At 52.7% G+C, this 20,794-nt stretch overlaps 1 protein-coding gene across 1 annotated transcript; it reads left to right on the top strand.

Moving 5' to 3' along the window:
- Nucleotides 1-6,817: 6,817 nt before the first annotated feature.
- On the top strand, nucleotides 6,818-20,756 carry Mxd4 (MAX dimerization protein 4). The gene is made up of 6 exons (XM_032917055.1): nucleotides 6,818-7,034; nucleotides 7,116-7,215; nucleotides 10,266-10,295; nucleotides 15,665-15,779; nucleotides 16,909-17,071; nucleotides 17,536-20,756. Exons 1-6 carry the CDS (start codon nucleotides 6,971-6,973, stop codon nucleotides 17,691-17,693), a joined length of 630 nt encoding a protein of 209 aa, XP_032772946.1. The 5' UTR covers nucleotides 6,818-6,970; the 3' UTR covers nucleotides 17,694-20,756.
- Nucleotides 20,757-20,794: the final 38 nt, after the last annotated feature.

Raw genomic sequence — 20,794 nt, 5'->3', positions numbered from 1 at the left:
AGATTTATTTATTTTATTTATATAAGTACATTGTAGCTGTCTTCAGACACACCAGAAGAGGGCCTCAGATGCCATTACAGATGGCCATGAGCTACCATGTAGTTACTGGGAATTGAACTCAGGACCTCTGGAAGAGCAGTCAGTGCTCTTAACCGCTGAGCCATCTCTCCAGCCCCACAGATGCCTTTCAATGAAGATGATCAACTGTCCCATTCATTCATGATGAAGGGATTTTGGGCCTTCATGCTAAACTTAGGAGTATCTAGTCACTCTACCCTTCTGTGGAGCTATCCCAATACCAAGAGCAGAGCCAGGATTGAGACACTTCAAGAAGGCTCTAGAATCCAGGCAGTGGTAGTCGTGTGTGCCTTTCATCCCAGCAGAGGTAAGAGAATCTCTGAACCAAGGCCAGCCTGGTCTACAGAGCAAGTTCCAGGATAGCCAGGGTTACATAGAGAAACTCCATCTTGAAAAAAGCAAAACAAACAAACAAACAAACAAAAAAGGCTCTAGAAGCCTCATCTATGGTTGGGGTTCATGTCTGGGAAATCTTGGGGAGCAGAGTCTCAGAGCATGCTTAAAGATCTGGGTATGAAGTCAGCGCCTTTGAGCGAGCCTCAGACTTCCCTCGGGTCCTCCGGAGCTGTAGTTTCCCTGCTCTCGCCATCACTGTTGTTCCAGATTTTTACACGCCCTTGATAATCCTCCTGGGCATCCTTCAGGGAGCAGGGTCCTCTGTCGTGGATAGGTCGACTGAAGCTCATGAAGATCAGACAGCAGCTAAGTTTGAGCTGCGAGCGTCAGGGAGAAACCATCAAGAGGTGGATGCAGAAGTGGCCAGTGAGGTGAAAAACCCGAGAACTGGTCTAAGCTAGCCGAGCTGGTATCCATCCTTGGAATTTGGGAGTCGTGCCAGCTTTGAGTACCTCACCACACTTGGCAGCTGGCAGCAGGGTTCTTATTGGTCTCTGGCTACTCACGTAGCCCGGGGAAGGGACCTTCGGCAATCTCCAAAACTTCTAGCCCAGATTGCAGTGGCATGCAGGAGCCCACGGGTACTCAGGGACCAAACTTTCTATAGCCTTGCCTAGGAGAATCTAGCGAGCTGAGAATGGGTCTAGAGCAGAGGTTGCTGTGCCTAGTCTTGGAGATAGCATGGGTAGAGGGAAGAGGAAGCAACCTCTAGGTTCATGTCTGGTGTATTAGCTACTTTTCTGTTACTGTGATAAAACACCACGACTGAGTCAGCTTACGGAAGACAGTTTATTTGGGCTTAAGGGTTCCGGAGGAATAGGAATTTATCATGGTGTGGAAGTATGGCAGCAAATAGCTGGCATGGTGTCAGAAAAGAACTCCAAGAGCATACATCCTTGATCACAGCAGAGGGGGTGGGGGTGGGGGGAGAGAGAGAGAGAGAGAGAGAGAGAGAGAGAGAGAGAGACAGACAGACAGACAGAGACAGACAGAGAGACAGAGAGAGAGAGACAGAGAGAGAGACAGACACAGAGAGAGACAGAGAGGCAGAGAGACAGAGAGAGAGAGAGAGAGAGAGACAGAGACAGACAGAGACAGAGACACACACACACACACACACACACAGAGAGAGAGAGAGAGAGAGAGAGAGAGAGAGAGAGAGAGAGAGAGAGAGAGGACATGACATGAATCAAGACTATAAACTTCCAAAGCCCACCTCAGTAACATACTTTGGACAAGGCCACACCTAGACCTTCCCAAACAATGCCACCATCTAGGGACCAAGTGTTCAAGCCTCTGAGACTATAGGGGACAGTCTCATTTAAATCACTGTAGAGTTCTACTCTGTCACCTCCATAGGGGTCTACTCAGTACTCACAGAAATGCTTTTAGGGGGTCCCGCCTGTGCACGTGAGATTTTGGAGGTCGCTTTGATGCATATCCCCCTTGTTTGTGTCTCATTTGTATAGCTAACTCGTCTTCCATACCTGTCTGCCTACCCCAAGTAGCCCTGGGTAGCCCTCTCCACTGCATTGTCAGCTGAATTCTAGGCTGAGTCTTGGAGAAAAAGGATCCCGAAGCCAGACATATAGTGACCCTGGGGCATATGGCAGGACATGGGACTCTGAAGGACTTCTGGTGTCCTGTGGTAGTGCTAGCTCTCGTGGCCAAGTGAAGCATGGACTTAAAGCCTGATTCTCCTCTCCATTCTGTCTTTGGGCCAGCCAGAATTCTAGCTGCCACTAGAATTGCAGCCTCTAGTTGCCACCAGGGGGCACTCCATGCCTCTTCAGGAAAGCGTGTGTGTGTGTGTGTGTGTGTGTGTGTGTGTGTGTGTGTGTGTGTGTGTGTGTGTGTTGGGGCAGGCACTCCATACCTCTTCAGGAAAGCGTGTGTGTGTGTGTGTGTGTGTGTGTGTTGGGGCAGGGTGCTCCCATGCAGGAGTCAACCCACTGTAACTTGCACCCTAAGTCCAGACAGAATCCCACTAGCGGTGCGATGGGTGCAGGGCCCAGAGGGGTCTATAGCTGGCACTGCAATGGCAGACAGCAAGGAAGACGTCCTGGAAGCTCTGGGAGGCCAGGAGGAAGAGCCCAGGCTAGAACTGGGTCCTTTTCACAGGCAGGGTTTGGATGGAGTTAACAGCACCCGTGATTAGGAGGTTCTATGGCCTCTGTGGGCCAGGTGCTGTTGGGATGTGCAGAGAAAGCTGGAGGAGGCAATAAGGACCCAAGTCCCTACTCATACCATCCCTAGCTCCAAAGCCTGTGCTTCCTCCCAGGCTCATAGGAAGCCGTGTTCCATAGCAGTGCTGCCTCCCATCTGAGCACACACAGGTCAGAACGCAGCTCCTACGGTTCACGTCTGACCTCCAAGGAGGAGGACCCCAGAGGCCCAGCCTGGGAGATCCCAAGACATTCTTCACACATCCTTCAATCCTGGACTTTAAAACAAATTTTTTTTTTCCTCTGTGAAAGCGTTGGAAAGATTTGGACCTTTGGTAGCTACAAAATTCATTTAAATAGATAAACTGTTAATTCATGCGTGGCCTATTAGCATAGTAGGGGAAACTTGCAATAAAAAAAGTACTTCACAAATCATTCACAAATACAATGAACTGTTTTATTTTAAATTTAAACACGATATTGACATATTAGTTTCTATAGACAGTTAATTACATTTTGAAGCATTTCGATTTCCCTGTCTTCCTTTTGTATTCTGAACACAGTGGGTTTTGTTTGTTTTTGGGTTTTTTTTTTTTTTTTTTTTTTTTTGTTTTTTTTTTTTTTTGCATTTCAAACTTTCTGGAAGGCCTCCAAGTGCTTGGAGACCAGGCCTGGTGCTTGTGACTGGCCAGCCTGGCAGCCTCAGCTCCACCCCAGATTCTGACCGGTTGTGGCTGGGTAAGCCTGCCCCTATGGGCTCCATTTCCCCATGGGCGTGGCCAGGGCTTTGCAGTGCTTCGTAGGAGTACTGTACATATCCCTCCTGCTATCCAGGCACTGCCGTGTATGGGAGCCTACTACGGCCTAGGGTTTTTCATGCATCCTTCAATGTGTCACTAAGCCCCTCCAAAAGCTAGAAGTTGTCATTTTATCATTAGGGAAACTGAGGCTTAGAGAGCCAACCTGTCATAGCCATACTTGGATCCAGAATGGCCCTCAGGAAGGGACTCAAACAGAACCTCCATATACTTATCCCTGCCGTAGGCACACAACTAGCCTGTGTGTGCAGGTAGCAGAGGCTTCTGGAAGACTGAGATCATCATGGCTCTCCATGCTGGGCCTACCATTCTACAGATCCAGACCTCTCTTGTAGGAGCTACCTACTGAGGGGCTGAGGAGAGGCAGGTGCCGGCTGCAGGATTCTGACAAGTGGGCCAGGACATAAGCAAAACAGGATGCTAGGGCTGAGGCGTGATGGCTGTGGGTGTCTACCATAATGACTGAAGTAGCCAAAGGTGAGAGGAGAGGGAGCAGGTCAGGGTCAGGTAATCAGAGGGAGAGCTGGAGTAGGCCTCACCAACCTTTCTACTCAGCCAGGGGTCACTCCCTGGTCCTAAGAAACCTGGGGAATGTTGCCATACCTGGACAGGAAAGTATGAGGGTGCTGTCTACTGTAAAGTTGATGATTCTGGTCCCAGAGACAGGAAGTCAGGGCTGGGTAAGTGGAGAAGGACCTACGAGCAGCCTTCTAAAGGTTTCTCAGCACTGTGAAACTGGGGGTAGGGTGGGGATAAAGCAGCCCTTTCTCATACTGGACCAAAAGCTCTTTGGTTAATCCTCCAAATGTCCCAGAGATAGGTGCTAGCCTCATTCCTAGTCAGAGAAATGGAGGTAGGGGGGCCAGCTAGGGAAAGGCCAGACAGGCAAAGACTTGCTATCCCTGGCCATCTACCCAAACCTGGGGAGGCCCTATGTCCTTTCTCCTGGGTCATGCTGACTTACCATTTGTGAGGGAAGATGGCACTGAGGACTCGGGGCAATGCACACTGCCAAGAGTGGAGGTGCCTTGCTCACCCCCTTGGACTCTGCAGTCTCCAGCTGCGAAAGTCTGGGCTCTGTCTATCTGAGGCACTGGCCTTCCCTGGATGGGCCTGGCAGGTCACTGTGACCTGTGATGAGGAAGGTGGCCTGGGTTGGCTAGCCTGATGCCTCCTTTTCCCAAATCCTGGGAACTCTGGGACACAGATGCACAGATGCTGGTGCCCCCACCCCATTGGGAAGTCATGGGTGTAGAGACCCCTCTGTCCGCAGGGGACAAACTTACCCTTTGTACTTGCAAGCATTTCCTGTTCTGAGCTGCGGCTTCCAGATCTCCCCAGGGAAGTCAGCTCATTTTGCAGCTTCCTTGGGCAGCAGGCCGTAGGACTCCTCTACGGCCAACCTTCACTTATTAGGTCACTACTACCCGCTCCTCCCAGCTTTCACATGTTCTCAGAGAGGGAGAGCACTTCTGGCACTGGAACATGCTTTGTCTTGGACGCAGCCAGTGGGAGCTAGTGTGCTCAGCTGATATTAAAAGTCTCCCAGGCTAGGAGGCTATGGTCACCCTTGTGGTCCACTTCAGCACACTGGGACATCCCGTTCCAATAGCAGGAGGCAGCAGGCTGGGGAGGTCAGTTTTGCTTTAGTACTTGGAGGCAATTCGCCAGCCCGCCAAAGCAAGGGTGCGCCCTTCCAAATGCTGGGCCCCCACGCTAAGCTCAGGGGCCCTAAGCTCAGCATAGAGCCTGGGCCTCAGTGCTCCAGAAAGATGGACACCTTTCTCCTTTACAACACTGGGCAGTTCTACAGACTGGTGGGCTCTATCTGCCGTGGCCCTGGAGTGATTGTGGGGCTGGTCAGGGAGGCACTTCAGCCAACACCAGGGAGTTCTTTCAGTGCCTATACAGGACTGTTTATGGCAGCATAAGGTTCCTCTTTTGTTTTTTTGCAGGGCTCTGTCTGAGCACCTGTTATTCTTAATCCTGCCCCACAGGTCAGACATCTGTGTCTCACACCCAGACTGGGAGGGAGGTGGCTCTGGTTTCCACATTCCCAGATTGTTAACAGCCCTGAGTGTGGGAGCACTAATCTCCATTTTTCTATTTCAAGGGGGCTCTGCAAGTTTCCTTATCTGCATATTGGGCATATGGAGATCCACAAGGAAGCATGTATAAGGCTGGTCATAAAGTAAAGATCAATGTTAATACTTTTTATTGTTTGCTACAGTAGCCCCCTTCCATTTGAAGGGTTGCTGTCTAGCCACCTTATTTCCCACACACCTCTCCTGCCTGCTGTTTTGTCCTCAACCTAAAAACACGGAGAGGATCAAGAGGTGGGAGGGGTTGGATACAAAGATGGTGTTAAGGCATCTTGAGCGTCCCTTCCCCCATGCATCTATCTATAGGCCAGTCTGAGGAGTCCGGGTAATTAGGGCTTAGAGTGACCAAGACAGCCAGGAGCTTGCTGAAAAGCTCACTCTCTTATCACCATAGCCTGGCTCTTGGAATGGCCCTACCCTCAGACCAAGCACCATAAGCAGACTACACTCCCGGACCCCTCTCGCCGCGCAGTAGTGTCAGTAGGTCTTGGTGCCTTTTCCTTAAGCCTGGTGACCTTCCTTTTCACTCCTGATTGCTGATCCTACCTACTTTGGGTCTGATATCTGAGAGGCTTTTAGATTCCAAAGGTCTGCGTCCCCGTCCCAAGTTTTAGCCTCCCCAGAAGCCACTATTCAAGCAGAGACAGGTGTCGTTTGCAGTTCTTAAGCAAGATCCCAGCTCCCGCCCCAATCAGGCCCCAAGCCCAGTCCTCCACCTAGACTATGGTACAGCTGACTCCCGGCAACAGGTCGTTGCGCACGACATGCATGGGCACGACAAAGCGCCGGGGCGCGTGTCCGCAGCGCATCCTGCCGGGTGTCTCCCGAGACACGGTCCACGTCCTCCTGGCCCCCGCTTAGGCCGGGCAGCAGTCCCACCGCTCAGTGCTTCCTCTCGGCAACCCGTCTTGCCCGGGCGTCCTCATTGGCCCCACGCCCCGTCGCCGGCCATTGGTCCGGGGACCCAATTTACATAGACCGATCTGGCCCAATCGGTGTGCAATGCCTACTTAACATGCACGATGGCCGCCAGTCAGCGAACACTGGGGCTGGGCCACCACGTGCTGTTGCTAAGCTTGGGCTTCTAAATTGTTACTACTGGAGCCAGCCTATCCCAGCCAAGCTTCGCATCTGTCAACATTCTCAGCCCTGCCCGAGGCGTTCGGCCAGTCCCTATTGGCCAAGGCTTGCCAAGAACCCGCCCCCTAGGAAAGAGCGCACACACCTATTGGCTGTGTCGACTGCTGCTCTACTTATGTGTCAATTTGAGGGCCTGAGGCGGAGGGTGGCGGCCCAGCGCTGGAGTCCGCGAGTCGGGCTGGTGTGCCGCCAGGCGCGGGGCGTGCGGCGAGCAGAGCCGGCAGGAGCGCGCCGGGCAGCCGCCGCCGCCGTCCCGTGCGCGGGCGGCAGGATGGAGCTGAACTCTCTGCTGCTGCTGTTGGAGGCGGCCGAGTACCTGGAGCGTAGGGACCGAGGTAGCCCGCGCCCCTTTGTGCCAGGGTGGGCGGGCGGCGGGCGGGCGCAGGGGGCTGCTGACCGCACCGTCTGTCCCGCAGAGGCCGAGCACGGCTACGCCTCCGTGCTGCCCTTCGACGGTGACTTCGCCAGGAAGAAAACAAAGACGGCCGGCCTGGTGCGCAAGGCCCCGAACAACAGGTACCGCCCCCAACCCCCACCTCCCACCCCCGCGCGCTGTGCCAAGCCAGCTCAGGCCAGCCCCGCCCGAGTGTCCCCGTCCTCTCCGCGTCCCCAGTGTAGTCCTGCGCGCACCCGGGCGGCCGGCCTGGAGGAGGTGCCGGCCCCGCCCGCGCGTCGCCATCTTCCCGCGGCCGCGCCTCCCCGCCGCCGTAAACAGTGCCACGCGTACAGCGGCCGCGCTCGCCTAGAGCCGTTCTGGACTTTTCCAGACCGGAGAGGAGTTGTCAGTTGGTGCCGACCGCTACTCCCTCGTTTGGGCCGATCTGGGGACTCCTCCCTCTCTTGCACTTCTCAGAGCTGGCATTGCACTTAGGCCCTGCACCTTATCCCCAGGAGCCTGGACAGAGATCTCTCCCTTGGTACTTACGGGTCCTGCGCAGCCTATTGACAGGGAAACTCCAACTACAAGCATAGGGCTGTCTTTGTCGCGAAGTGCTGCAGGGAGCTACTTCTCCCAAAAGTCCCCAGGCCCAACTACACTCTCTTTGCCTTGGCCTTGTGCTTGGAGGAAGCCCTGAAGCTGAGGTTTAGGGATTCCTAAAGGTTCCACCTTCCTGGCTGCAGTGGGGGCCATGGCACACCTGACACTGTCTAGGGGGCCAACCTTGGCCCAGCTACTCCTGTGTGGTCAGTTTGAGAGCTTCCCTGGCAGGCTGGGGGCTTCAGGGCCCCTTGGCAGAGGGTGCGGCTCATTCCTGTGGCCTGTCTGTTCTTGGGAAACAGAGAGGCTGGCACAAGGACCCATTTCTGTGGTGTCCTGGGCCTGGCAAAGAACTGGTTGAATTAGCAACTGCCTGAGCCCCAGCCCCTGGTCTCCTGCTTTGGGCAGTTTGCAGAAGGACATAAGTGTGCTGGATGCCTCACTGTCCCAAGCTTCCACAGTGAGATGGCCTGGCCCCAGCTTCTGTCTGCCCCGAAGCCCAGGTTGAGGGCTCAGGTTCCTGTGGCATGGAGTACCCACAGCTGATAGGAATGGTAGCATTCCTGAGCTGAGGCCCTTGAATGCTTCTGCCATATACACAAGTAAGCAGTCTGACCCAGCCTTGTAAATGAAGCCCTATTTTGATCTCCATTTTACAACTGAGGAAGCCAAGGCATAGACAGATGCAATTACTCCTGCAGGGCCACTTAACCACCTTTGTCCCCTGTTCCTGGATGAGGTCCTAGCCTTCCATTTTCTGCTGGGGTGGAGAACTGGGTGCAAGGGGCAGGGGCTGCAAAGGGCCTCTCTGACTTGACTTGGGTGCACCTCCCCTAAAGTTTCCTTGGACAGAATGTACTCCCTCAAGGCCTAAAGCCTGAGGGGTGGCAGGCAGACACAGCCCTTCCCTCCCCGGTCATTGCTCAGAGGCTATTCTCAGCCAGCTCAGTTGAAAAGCTGGGATTCCAGATGTGGAAGGGAAGTTCTGAAACTATAAGGCTTCTGTGTCCTGGCAAATTGAAGGACAGGGCCTGGTATAGCAGGCTAGTGTGAGAGATGGATAGGTCTCTAATGGCAGTGACTCCATGGGAGGGTGCCTGAGTCAGCCTTTAGGGTCAGGTTCTTTGAGAATGGAAGCAGAAGGGTCAGATCCAGGTGGTGCCCAGGCAGCATCTGACACAACCATGGCCTCTCTTCGGGCACAGGTGCTTTTTAGAACTTGTGTGACAAACTCAGGACGAGTTCCAAGGAAGGCCAACCTTCATGCTGCTAAAAGGTGGCCCTCTAGTCCAGGATCAGGAGCTGGCAAGACAAGTAATATCTTCTAGTGCAGGAGTTGAGGGGGCTCCTCAACACTGAAGGCTCCTCCTGCTGACCCTAACCTGCTACACAAACTAGCAGACCTACAGACCCAGTCAGGCTGCCATTTGGAGAACTGAAAGGCAATTCTTCAGAGGCCATCGAGCAGTTTCTGCACTGCCTTCTTGGCTCTGATTGGCCTGTGGAGGGATTCTGAGTCTGGGCTGGTCCAAGTGACTAGCAGGTTTTGGGAGAGCCTGGGAATCAGCAGGGCCTGAGGGAAGATGGGCGAGCTTGTACCCTAATGGCTCCAGTAGATGATGGGGCAGGGGGAGTGTGCACACTTTTTGGTAAAAGATCCCAGATCCAAGCTCTAGAGCAACAGAGGAAGGGACAGGTAGGCAGCAGCAGAACACAGGGAGAGCCTTGGGCTGAGTGTGTCCTGAGCTTTCTGCTCATATATGCAGCAGCCTGGGGACCTTGTTGGTCTGTGGCATTCCCTTAGATTGAGAGAGCCACTTGGAAACCTGAATGACAGCTGTGGTGTTCGGAAGTCTGGTCTGGGTGATTGGGCTTGGCCAGTGGGGTTCAAACAGTCCCTGGAGTCACTGTTCCCTGGGAAGGTAAAGTTGGTCTCAGGGTTACATGTTCTAGCATGATGCAGCTCCTGAGAGAAGGGGGAGTGGCCATCGTCTCTGTCCTGCTATGTACCTATAGGCCCAGAAAGCATGCATTTCTCACAAATGCCCCTGCAAGCTGACTTGGCTTTAAAAGCTTTCTTCTGGATATTCCTATCTGTATGACAGAGCGGCCAGGGAAGGACAGGATCATCTTGTCTCCTGAGGGCCCGGCCTTCGTGTCTCGTGCTCCTCTGCCATTGGTTCTCTGTGTGTGGCTTGTATTACTTATAAGGACACAGTTGGCCTCAGAGAAAGAGGAACAGAGAAGGAAAGGTGGCTGGGCACCTGGGCATCCCCAATGCCAGCTACAGATACCATAGGCCTCACTGGGTGGTCTGTGTGGCTATGGGACCCTTAGATCTACTTGTATCTCTGTGCCTTTCTCCCCCATCCCCTGACCCCAATCCTCACAATTCAGTGTAAGGTTCCCCCAGCCTTTGATGGACAGCTGTATACCTGCCCTAGCTCTCAGCATCCAGAAATACCCTGGACCTACGTCCTCCTAGCCACTGTGTGAGGGCTCCTAGCCCTCTACAAAGAGCCACTGTTATTTATGTTCCTGGTGTTGGGCCTTGGAGTGAGCCCTGTCTTTCTATCTCTCTAAACAGGTCTTCACACAACGAACTAGAAAAGCACAGGTAAGTGGTACCCCCACTCCCATGTGAGCTGCCTCCCCAACCCCCACGCTGAAGGGGGTACATTTGTTGGCCTGGGTTGCCAGGCCATTATGCTCTAGGTTCTGGAAAAGCCAGTTCTAGAGGGGACTAGGGTCCTATCCTCAGACATTTTTGGATTGACAGGCAAAGGCTGGGCTCAGGCCATATCCTTTGGTGTTTAGCTTGGGGTCAGAACTGGATAGGTACCAAGGACTTGAAGCTCCTTGTGCTGGTAGTAGTCTGAGTTGGCTCCCTGGAAGAGGACACGGGTGTGATTGGGTATGCCTAAGCCCCATTTGGAAACTTTGTTTCAGCTCTCAGTACCATGGCCTTGGTAGGGGATTCATCCCTTTCCCCCCTTACCTCTGTGCCTTTTGGGGTCTGTTTTCTAAGGAGATCTGCATGACTGGAACATCACGGGAAGACAGCAGGCCCAGGCTTTATCCCTGTACCCTGGTTCTAGTCAGCCCCTGGTATGGCTGGTGGCCCAGGAGGCTACCTCATTTTGTCATTTGCCTTCCTCTGTTAGTAGTGGCAAGGTGTGGCTAAACCCTGGGAGTTGGGAGATGAAGGAGATACTTGTGGCTGCCAGTAGCTGTCTAAGTGGAAGTGGTATTTTAGGCCAGGCAGTCCCATAAGCAGTAGACCCCATGCCAGGACCAGGGAAAGCCCCTGAGAGATCGTGGGCAGTAGCTCTATCCTGACCTCTGCTTTTATTGATAAAATGGACCAGTTCTGTCTTGCCTTCTCGGTGTTTGGGGGGTGGGGTGGGATATGTAACTCTGCATCCTAGATGATCCCTCCTGGGTACACTGGAAAGGTCTGGAGCCCAGCCAGTTCTTTCCTTTTCCCCTCCCCCCTCCCCCATGTCTGCGCCCAGTGCAGCGCCAACTTCCGCTCTCCCGGGATTCAGTACTCTAGTTGGGGCGGGTGGCTGGGCAGGGACAGAACACCATGTTCCCCGAGGAGATGCATTTCCTGCAGTGGCTTGTATGTTTGGGGGGTTCCCAAGGGGCCAGGCCACAGGGATGGAAACCAGAGTGAGGCAGGCTCGGGGTTGCTCGTAGGTCAGAAGAGATCAACCCACCTTGTCCAGACTCAGGCACAATGGCCTGGCCGATGTGAGGACTTCCTGGAGGCAGTGTTTGGGAGGACACCTGATAGTGAAGACAGATGAGGAATGCCACTGAAGCAAGAGTGGGTAGTAAGGGTAGTAAGCAGCCTCTAGGGAGGATAAGGGTTGACCTCTGACCTCTGCAGATATCTGTTGACCTTAGTCTTGGTCTCTGCCATCCTCTACAAGCCTATAGTTAGACTAGGTCTCATGGAGGCTCTTAATTTAAGACAGGGTAAGATTTGCTGGGCATCCTGGGGCTCTCTGACACCCAGCTCAGAGCAGGGTCCTTCTACCTAGCTGATCGGGCCATAGATGTGGACAGCTCTGAGCAGTCCACAAGCCTGGAGTTTGGGCCCTGATAAGGACACCAGTCACAGCTGGCTGTAGATCGATGCCAGGTGTTCCTGGATGCTGGCTGAAGGAAGGGCTGTGTGTTGTCCTGAGGAAGGAAGGAAACACCTGGCTGGCTGCCCAGAAGGCCATAGAGGCATACCCTCGATGCTGCCTTCACTGGAAGTGTGTGTGTTAGAGACGCAGGTGGGCCTGTGGGACGTCCCCTTTTGGAGCTTCAAATAGTACTCACCCACACCTATGCTCACTACCCCGTAGGTCAGTATTTCTGGTAGATTTGCCAAGGTGGCACTTGCCGCTGACCTCAGGGCCAGGCAACTCTCCTAGACTCAGCTCTAATCTTTGGTCTTCAGTATTGATGAGAGCTCTAAGTTTTCTTCCTGGCCCTTAGCACTCCTGGAATGTCTCAGTACATGAAATGTCAGAGGTCGGATCTAAGCCCTCTGCTAGGCCCCAACCCTAACCCAGGCACACAGTGGTTTTTCAGGCCTGCCGTAGTACCCTTGGCATGCTCTTGCATGGCTGCCCACAAGTGCATGATGCGGCCATGTGGAACCACACAAAAGACATGTTTGTTAGCAACAGCTAGAAGATGCTAATAAATAGAAAAGAACATGGATTCCCTTTCTCCATCCCACTGACTAGTGAAACTTGCCACTGCCTTTTTTCCAATAACCTGGCCTGGAAGCTACCTCTGCCATCCAGTCAGAACTCTGGCCACGTGTGCTAGCGGACCCTGGCATGGAGCCAAGCTCCTGCCCCCAGCTCTTGGACCTTCCATTGAGAGTAGGGGTTTTTGGTGAGACACTAGTTGTGGCAATGTCAAATGGCTGAGTTGTGAGGAGAAATGGGACTGTTGCTGATAGAAATGCAGGAATTTCAAGGGAAGTTCCTTTAGAAGCACAGGGGTTTGACAGGTTTGGGATACATAGGGTCAGCCATGAGTGTCTTGAGTCTGGTGTGCTATAGTGAATTCAGGGAGAATATAATGAGATCCCAGACTCTAGGACTGTGGTGCTCATAATCGGTGGTGGGGGAGGACCTTCCCCACATCCCCTCACTAACCACAGGTTCAGCCCAGGGTGTACACCCTTCTGGGTTTGGGTTGACATATTAGTTTTACATTGCTTGTGTATGGTCAGGTGACTTTTCTTTGTCTCTTGAAGAAAAACTTTTTTTAAAGTATTCCTCCTGTGCTACCTGCACCCCACTTAGAGACCTTACCTTTGGCTACCTGGAGGCCCCTGAGATGATAAGGGGCCTTTGTTACCCACTTTCCCTTCCTGGAATCTTCACCCATCCCATGTAAGTACTCCAGACCTGTGTCCATGTACCCGTAGCCTCCCTGGCCTCAGAGTCTGTAGAAGCCCAACCACAGCCATTGGATCCCTGGCTCCCTCGGACCTGAGCATTGTTGAGCTGAATTTTCAGATGCCCGGGGATGGTTCTGTAGAACCCAGATTCTAGAAGTAGACTAGAAGTACTGTTCAGTGGTCTGACAGAGAGGCGGTGCTTCTCCCACAGGAACTGTGACAGGTCCCAATGCGCCACTAAGTGACTTCCAACCACCTCTTTACATTCCATTTGGTACAAAGGAGAGAGTGAGCATTTGCTCATTTGTTTGTGTTTTCATTGCCGATAACTTGTAGGATGGAGTCCGTTGCCATGTTAGATTTGCTCTTTGTCTTCTGCAACTCTGCTCATTGTTACATGGAGGCAATACTCTCTATTTTTGATGTGTATGAGCTCAAAGTATCACTAATAACTAACCGTTTTGTCTTTTGTATGTATTACAAGTGCCTTCCCACTGTTATTTGTCTTTCAGCTGTGTTCCTTTCTTGTACAAATGTGTCTTTCTCTGATTGTAAAAGTAAATGTGGGGTTTTTTTAAAGCATAGAAAACCTGGAAAATACAGAAGAGCACAAAGCTAAAGAAATAAACGTTGCCAGCCGCATCCCTGGAGATGCACGCTTCCTGTGCTTCATTGTGTTCTGTTGAGTCTCTTGTGTGCGTCTGCTCTTTTTATTTTTTAAACAAAAGTGGGTCACTCGTCACATATGTGGTTCTGTATCCTAATGTTTCCACTTAACACTAGTGAACTGGAAAGACAGATACACTGAAACAACAGTGTGGTCATATCTGTAACAGGGAGCTTGGGAATACTTTGTTTCTTGTCAACTCCCACTTTCTGTCAACTTCCAAAAAGCCACTGCTGCTGACGTGATTAAGTAGTTGCAGGAATTGCTATTTTCTGTGTAACAAATACACCTGGTGAGAAGAGTTCATGGCCTGGGCCTACACCTGCCCTATCCCAGCGCTGGCCTCAGAACAGTGGAATCTATCTCCGTTCCCTAGCCCAGCTCTATTCTCTAGTCCCTTCAGTTCCTAGGGTTGGATGCTCACTCTGCTGAAAGCAATGAAGCTGGGATCTGGACTCTGTGGGAGGGCGGCCATGCCTGCTGTAGCATGGAGCCAGGAGCCTCTGTGTATGGTGAGATTGAAGATCCTCAAGCCTTGCGACAGAGTCTAGGGCTTACACAACTCTCACTCACACCCTGCCTCCTGGCTAAGCGCAGCCTCGGTCCTGTGTCTAAGAAGTTCTTCCAAAGGTCTAACTCCAGTTCACCAACAGGACCTCTGGGCCTCAGGGTGCTGGGCCAGGATGCTAGGTGAGAAAGTGATTTGTCAGCAATGGGTGCATTTGAAAAGCAGAATGACCAGGGTGGCGCCCCACTCAGTGTGTGGCCGTTAACATCTCTTTACAGTCTCTTCCTGTTTCCAAGTGTCCTGCCTGCTGTCTGTCCAAAGTCTCTCTAGACTGAGTGCATCTGTGGGTGTGCTTGGGCTCCGTGACTACGGAACAGATAGGAAACTTTCTGTCTGGTGCCACTCTTTTTAATTGAAAAATTTTTTTTTTTTTCACACAATATATCCTAGTCGTGGTTTCCCCTCCCATCTCCTCTTAGATCTTTCCCACCTCTCCACCCACCCAACTCCACACCTCCTTTTTCTCTGTCTTTACAAAATGATCAGGCAAATTAAAAAACAAAACACTGTTAAAAGGAGTATGTGTGGGTGCTGGCCATGAGAGGCCAGTTGGGCAGTAGGCTAAATCCTCAAAAAAAAAAAAAAAAAAAAAATCTGTTCTGACCTGCCAGTCACACTTCTAAGAGTCTGTCCAAAGCAAGCCATGCTGACTTGGAAACTGCCTTGGCTTTCTATAGGGTCTGGCTAGCTCCATAACCGGGCATTACTTGGGCAGAACACAGGGTTCCTGCAGTACTGGTGAGGTGGAATGTACAGACGTAGCAGCAGTGCCTGTTATCATGGTAAAGCCAGGCAGATCAGGCAGGAAAGCTGTGCAGCATATGAACAAGGACTGTGACTGCAGTTCCCATTTTGTGAAAAAAGAGATTCACACAAATGGGTGCAGGAAGAAAAATCTAAGACGATCAATTTCCAATGAGACCACAAACTCTGCAGAGAAAGCCGGGCCTCAGCACCCCCTTAACCTTATCAACCCATGATTTTGTGATGGCAAGAATGAATAGAGCACACTGCATAGGGCAGAATAAGTGACACAGATGTTTGTTCCCTGGGCTCTGACATCCTGTGGAAGGAATCATGTAGACACCATATCCACAAAGGCTACTCCGGAAGGGAAGTATTACCTAGCCCAGGAGGGAATTCCTGGAGAGGGATCCAGATACTCCAGCCTTGAGGCAGAGTCTGGGGCAATTCCCAGGCCAAAAGGCAGGCCTACAGCAGTGCAGAGGCCTGTGGAGGGCCCAGGGGCCACTTCCCACCTTACACCAGCCACACGAGCCACAGTTCTGTGGGGTTTGCTGCCCAGCTTGATAGTCTTGTCTCTGACTCTTTCAGACGAGCTAAACTCAGGCTCTACTTGGAGCAGCTCAAGCAGCTGGTACCCCTGGGCCCTGACAGCACGCGCCACACCACTCTGAGCCTCCTGAAGCGTGCTAAGATGCACATCAAGGTAAGCATGCTGGGTCCCGTCAGCCACTCCGATGTCCCCCAGCTCTCCTCACCCTGGGCAGCTTGGTTCAGAGGACCTGGAGGTGGGCGGCGGAGCCACCTAGCAGGTAGGTGTCAGGAGCTTATGGGGAGATCCAATGGGAGCTGATTGGTGGTGTGGAGGTTACGTGACTTGTGTTGAGGGGTGACTGGCAGGGAGATGGTGTAGTTGGCTGGACTGGCTAGACTCCAGGCTGTCATAGATCGTTCTCTAGAACACTGGGCTATGGAAGGCCAGCAGCTGAAGAAGAGGTGGAGTTGAGGGAGGAGCAAGGGGCCATTGCATGTCTACATAGACGGTCTGATTGGGAGTAGGCAACGTTTCAAAAGAATGGCGGTGGTGGGGGTGGTAGAGGCTTTTCTTGGGAGTTGATATGGGGTTATGCTGAGGGAGATATTACCCAAGGCAATCCCTCAAGGCCTTCAGACTGAGATCTGGTTATTTAGTGTTCTTAGGACACTAAATTTGGACATTTGGGTCAATCATGGTAGATCTCTTTCTCTTAGAGGGGCTCTCACAGGTGTGGACTTGCAGGTTGGGTGATCATAGCTTTGAAAGAGTTATATCCAAGGCCCTGGGTTTTAATAGAACAACAGTGTCTCAGGTGGGCCCCTACACAGGAGGGTTTAGGAAGGTAGGAAGGTCTGCCTTACGGGATACACCAGGCCTCCTTGCCGGCATTTTCCTTACAATTTTCCCATTGCTTTTCCATTCTCAGATGTGTCTGGTAGACTCAGGGAAAGCCCAGTCTGAGGGCAGGTGGAACTCTCATGAGTAGGGCTAGAGAGAGGTGCCTGCCAAAGTTTGGATGACACTGTTTCAGGGCATGTGTTTCCACTTCCTGAGGCTAGATAACAGCACTGGACATTCCGTAGCTAGTCATCAGGCCGAGCATGGAAGACTATGATAAGTAACTGGTCACCTTGCTGGGATGAGGAGGGGCATGTTAAGCCTTTGGCTGGGCACCCTGTGGCTCTGTCTAGCAGGCCATGTTATAGGTAAGGATCCTGCCTGTGAAGCTTCTGGGTTTATGCCCAAGGGAGCTTACTCCTTCTTGGCTATGGGTTCACGGACCACCCTCTATTCCCAGAAACTGGAGGAGCAGGACCGCAGGGCACTGAGCATCAAGGAGCAGCTTCAGCGGGAGCATCGCTTCCTAAAGAGACGTTTGGAGCAGCTATCGGTGCAGAGTGTAGAGAGAGTGCGCACTGACAGCACTGGTTCTGCTGTGTCCACAGATGACTCAGAGCAAGGTGAGTACCCAGGCAAGCAAGGTAGAAGCTGGGCAGCCCAATCCTGGCCTCTGGGTGTAGGTATCCACAACGTTCCAGGGGAACATGGAAGCATCTAAGGTGGGATGGTGCTAGTGGTGACAAGGTGCCCATGCCACCTGAGCTGGCTGTACTACAGTAATCTCACAGCCTCACATGAATAAGGGGTGGATGAAGACAGTGTGGCACAGAGGCCATGACAGGGCTATGTGAAGGCAGAGGATGACTGGCCACTGGGCAGCATGTTGTGGTGTTTGGGTTCATAACCCAAGACTTTGTCTGGAAGCATCGCGGCATCCTCCACCTCAGGGCCCAAAGGACCTCCTTTATCTCCCCCAACCCAGGCTCCATTTCCATAAAAGGGAACTATGGGCTCTAACTTGGGAGCCTCAGGCTGGCTTCGTTGGAAGAGGCCACCCTGACGCATCCTCTCTCTGTTCTCTCAGAGGTGGATATAGAGGGCATGGAGTTTGGCCCTGGGGAGCTGGACAGTGTTGGCAGCAGCAGTGATGCCGATGACCACTACAGCCTACAGAGCAGTGGCTGCAGCGACAGCAGCTATGGGCATCCTTGCAGGCGGCCTGGCTGCCCCGGCCTTTCGTAGGCTCCATGTCCTTTGCTTCCTGGCCCACCTGCCTGCTCACCTAGCCAAGCATCTCAGCCTTCCAATCCTCCCTTGACTGAAGCCAGCCTCATCATGGGCCTACTGCTGTGCCATTCTCCAAGCTACAGCTGCTGCCTGGTCTGCCTGCCTCTGCCTGCCCACCCTTCGGTCAGGACTCAAGTTGCCTGCCCCTTCTCCGCAGGGCAAGACCCCATGCAGGGAAGCAGGATCAGGCTCTCACATCCTGGAGCCCAGGGTAGCCACCCACAATCTGTTCTCAGATTCCTAATCATTCCAGAAGTATTAAATATCATTTCTACAAATCTCGGCAGGATCCGTGTAGGGGCCTTAATGACCACCATGGGGAGCTTGAACCCCAACAACGGATCCCAGGAGAGAGGAGTGGACTGAGGAAAGAAGGAAGGAAGGAAGGAAAGAAGGAAGGAAAGGGAAGGGAAGGGAGGGAGGAAAGTGCTGCTGTCCGTCTGTCCATCTATCCATCTACCTATTGGTCCACATAATCTGAGGTGTGGACAGAGGCATCTGTGAAGGGTAGTAACTTGGATGAGCATCCTGTGGGTGGCCTCCTTTTCCATGGTGTCAGGAGCCATGGGGATGTTCCTGGGGTCTGGCTGGACCACCTCAAACCAAGTTGGGTGGCTTCTGCTCTTTTAGACCATCAGATGTATACACACATACCTAGGCTCACACCTACAAGCACAAATACGCATGGACGTCAGAGAATGTGTATCTTGAAATAGTTGGCCTGAGGTCACTTGGAAACAGTGGCCCCTGACCTGTGCCTGACTTGTACTCAGGCCCCTGCTCACCTGGGCCAGTCCAGATGGCTCTGCCTGGGCTGCACAGGAAGTAGATAGGGCTTTTCTTCCTGGCAGGGGCTGGGATAAGCTGGGTGGCAAGCTGAAACCACTGGGTCCTCTGAGCTTTCTCAACTTCCTTTCTTAAGAAAAGAAAAAAAGAAAAAAAAAAAGTGCGACAGGGAGCTCCCAGAAGGGGCCTCACAAGCCCTGCCCAGGGCAGCCTCAGCTGGCCGAGGCTTTACCCAAAACACAAAACAGAAACATTTTTAAAAAGAAAAAAGCTCTGAAGACTCGCAGGGGACATGAGTGTGTGCGCCTCTATTTCCTGTATGAGATTTTTGTACTCTATTTTCCTAGCCATTGTTGTGTCCTTGTTTGCTGAGGGGTGGGAGTGACCCAGCGTCTCAGGGACCCATCCTCTGTCACATCGTCATAGTGTGCCTTGTGTTCCCTGTCTCAGATCACCCACTGCCACCAGCATGCTCCTGGTAGGTGCCCCCCTCACTGCTTTCCTACAGGTAGTCCTTCCCAGCAGCTGCAGCCTCCTGGGAGGGACATGTGCACGCCTGTGCGTCTCCCGTTGCTGATTCCTGTATCCTGCAGGGCTATGACCTGGTCTCCAGTGGTGCCTCCATGGTAACTGGCAGGGTGGCTGTGCCTGAAAGTTCAGGGACAGCAGGCCTGCTAGCATAGGGCCCTGTCTCTGGACCTTAAGCAAGGGCCTGGAATGTCAGCCATGGGCAGTTTATAAGTACAGCAGTTCTGGAGTAGGACAGGCATGACCAGGAGGCTTCTGCTGGCCTTTTAATACTAGAAGACCTTGTTTCTAGGGGCACCACACAGCAATATTTGGGTAGTGGCCACGGGTTGGTCCACAGCAGCACCTGCCCCCTCCTCTGGTGCATTTGTAAACAATTTCCAAACTGTGGGGAAAATTCTTGTCCATCTTCAGTCATGCCAATGAGCATCCTAGGATGGGTGGCCTACTGATAGGCAGAACGAGGTTCCTGGAAACAACTCTGGCATAGAACCTGCTCTGTGGGCACTCAAAGTGACAGGTGGATAGCAGGCCTGGGTAGGAGTCCCTGGAGTAGAAACATAGCCAACATCTTAGTAAGCTGGTTCTGTCTACATTTTCTGCCCAACTGGGGGCTTCAGTGTCCGCCTAAAGCATGTCCCCCAGGCATTTGTCTTGAGCACACCCACCCTTAGCACAGAACGGAGCTCTGTTTAAAGACTTCGCTTCAGGGTCCCAGAACTCCAGGGCTCCTGACGTGCCCTGAATTCTATCGTCACCTCCCTGCTCCATCTCAGCTTCTGCTTCCACCCTTGCCAGCAGAGTCCACTCCTGGTGACCAGATTGGGCCCCTTGGCTGAATTTTGTGGCAGCTCAGCCCTTTGCCTTTTCAGGCTATGGATCCCATGTAGCCTAGGGGTTGGCCTCCTTGGTCACCCAGGGGTGTTAGCCAGCTGCCCCTCCCACTAGCAGGCATGCGAGGGGTGGTCCATGGGCATGGGGGCTGGTGCTAAGAGTTACATATCCATTACTCCTTTTCCTGCTCTCTACCATTTGCACAGTGTGGACATTACTGGTAGCCGTGGGATTCAGCCAAGGCTATTGTGTATCTGTAGAAAGAAAGCTGGACCAAAATAGCTGCTGCTATGTCCTCCACCTGCACCTGTCCATGTGAGCCACGTGGTGCTCCATAACAGAGTCTGCAACTCCAGGCTCAGGCTCGGGCCTCTTTCCTAGGAGGTGGTCCAGATGTACCAGACCCACCATCCTGCTGCAGACCCAGCTTGTCTAGCAGGAGAGGACACAGAGGTTTTGTCTCCATATGGGCCCTAGGTCTGCCTCTGTATTTCTAACCTGCAGGTGCTTGAGCTTGCTTTTCTAGGCAGATGGAGTTGTGCACCAAACTGTGGCTGGACAGCCCCACCCTTCTGTGTGCCCCAAGCCTTCCCTGCCTCTGGTGGGTCAGTTAGCCTCTCACCCCTTGTGCCTGCACAGAGGGTCTTGATCCCAGGCCAGCAAGCAAGTTTTCAGGCCTCTAAACTAGGGCACTAGGGCAGGTTCCGTGCCAGAGTCTGGAGCTACACAAGGGGCCTGGTGCCAGTGCAGTGGGTGAGTTATGAGACCTGAGCTGCAGACTGGAATGGGACCCCATCCCACCTGTCTAACAGATGGGGCTGTGCTGTGTCATTCTGTCATTGTAATATAAATACAGATTTTTATACCTCATTTTCTGGTTTCTAGTTCTTTCCATCTCTCTGCTCTGC

Source organism: Rattus rattus, chromosome 11 (genome assembly GCF_011064425.1).
Source record: "Rattus rattus isolate New Zealand chromosome 11, Rrattus_CSIRO_v1, whole genome shotgun sequence".
NCBI lineage: Eukaryota > Metazoa > Chordata > Mammalia > Rodentia > Muridae > Rattus > Rattus rattus.
The sequence above is the reverse complement of the archived record's forward strand: the minus strand, read 5'-3'. Positions and strand labels throughout refer to the sequence as shown.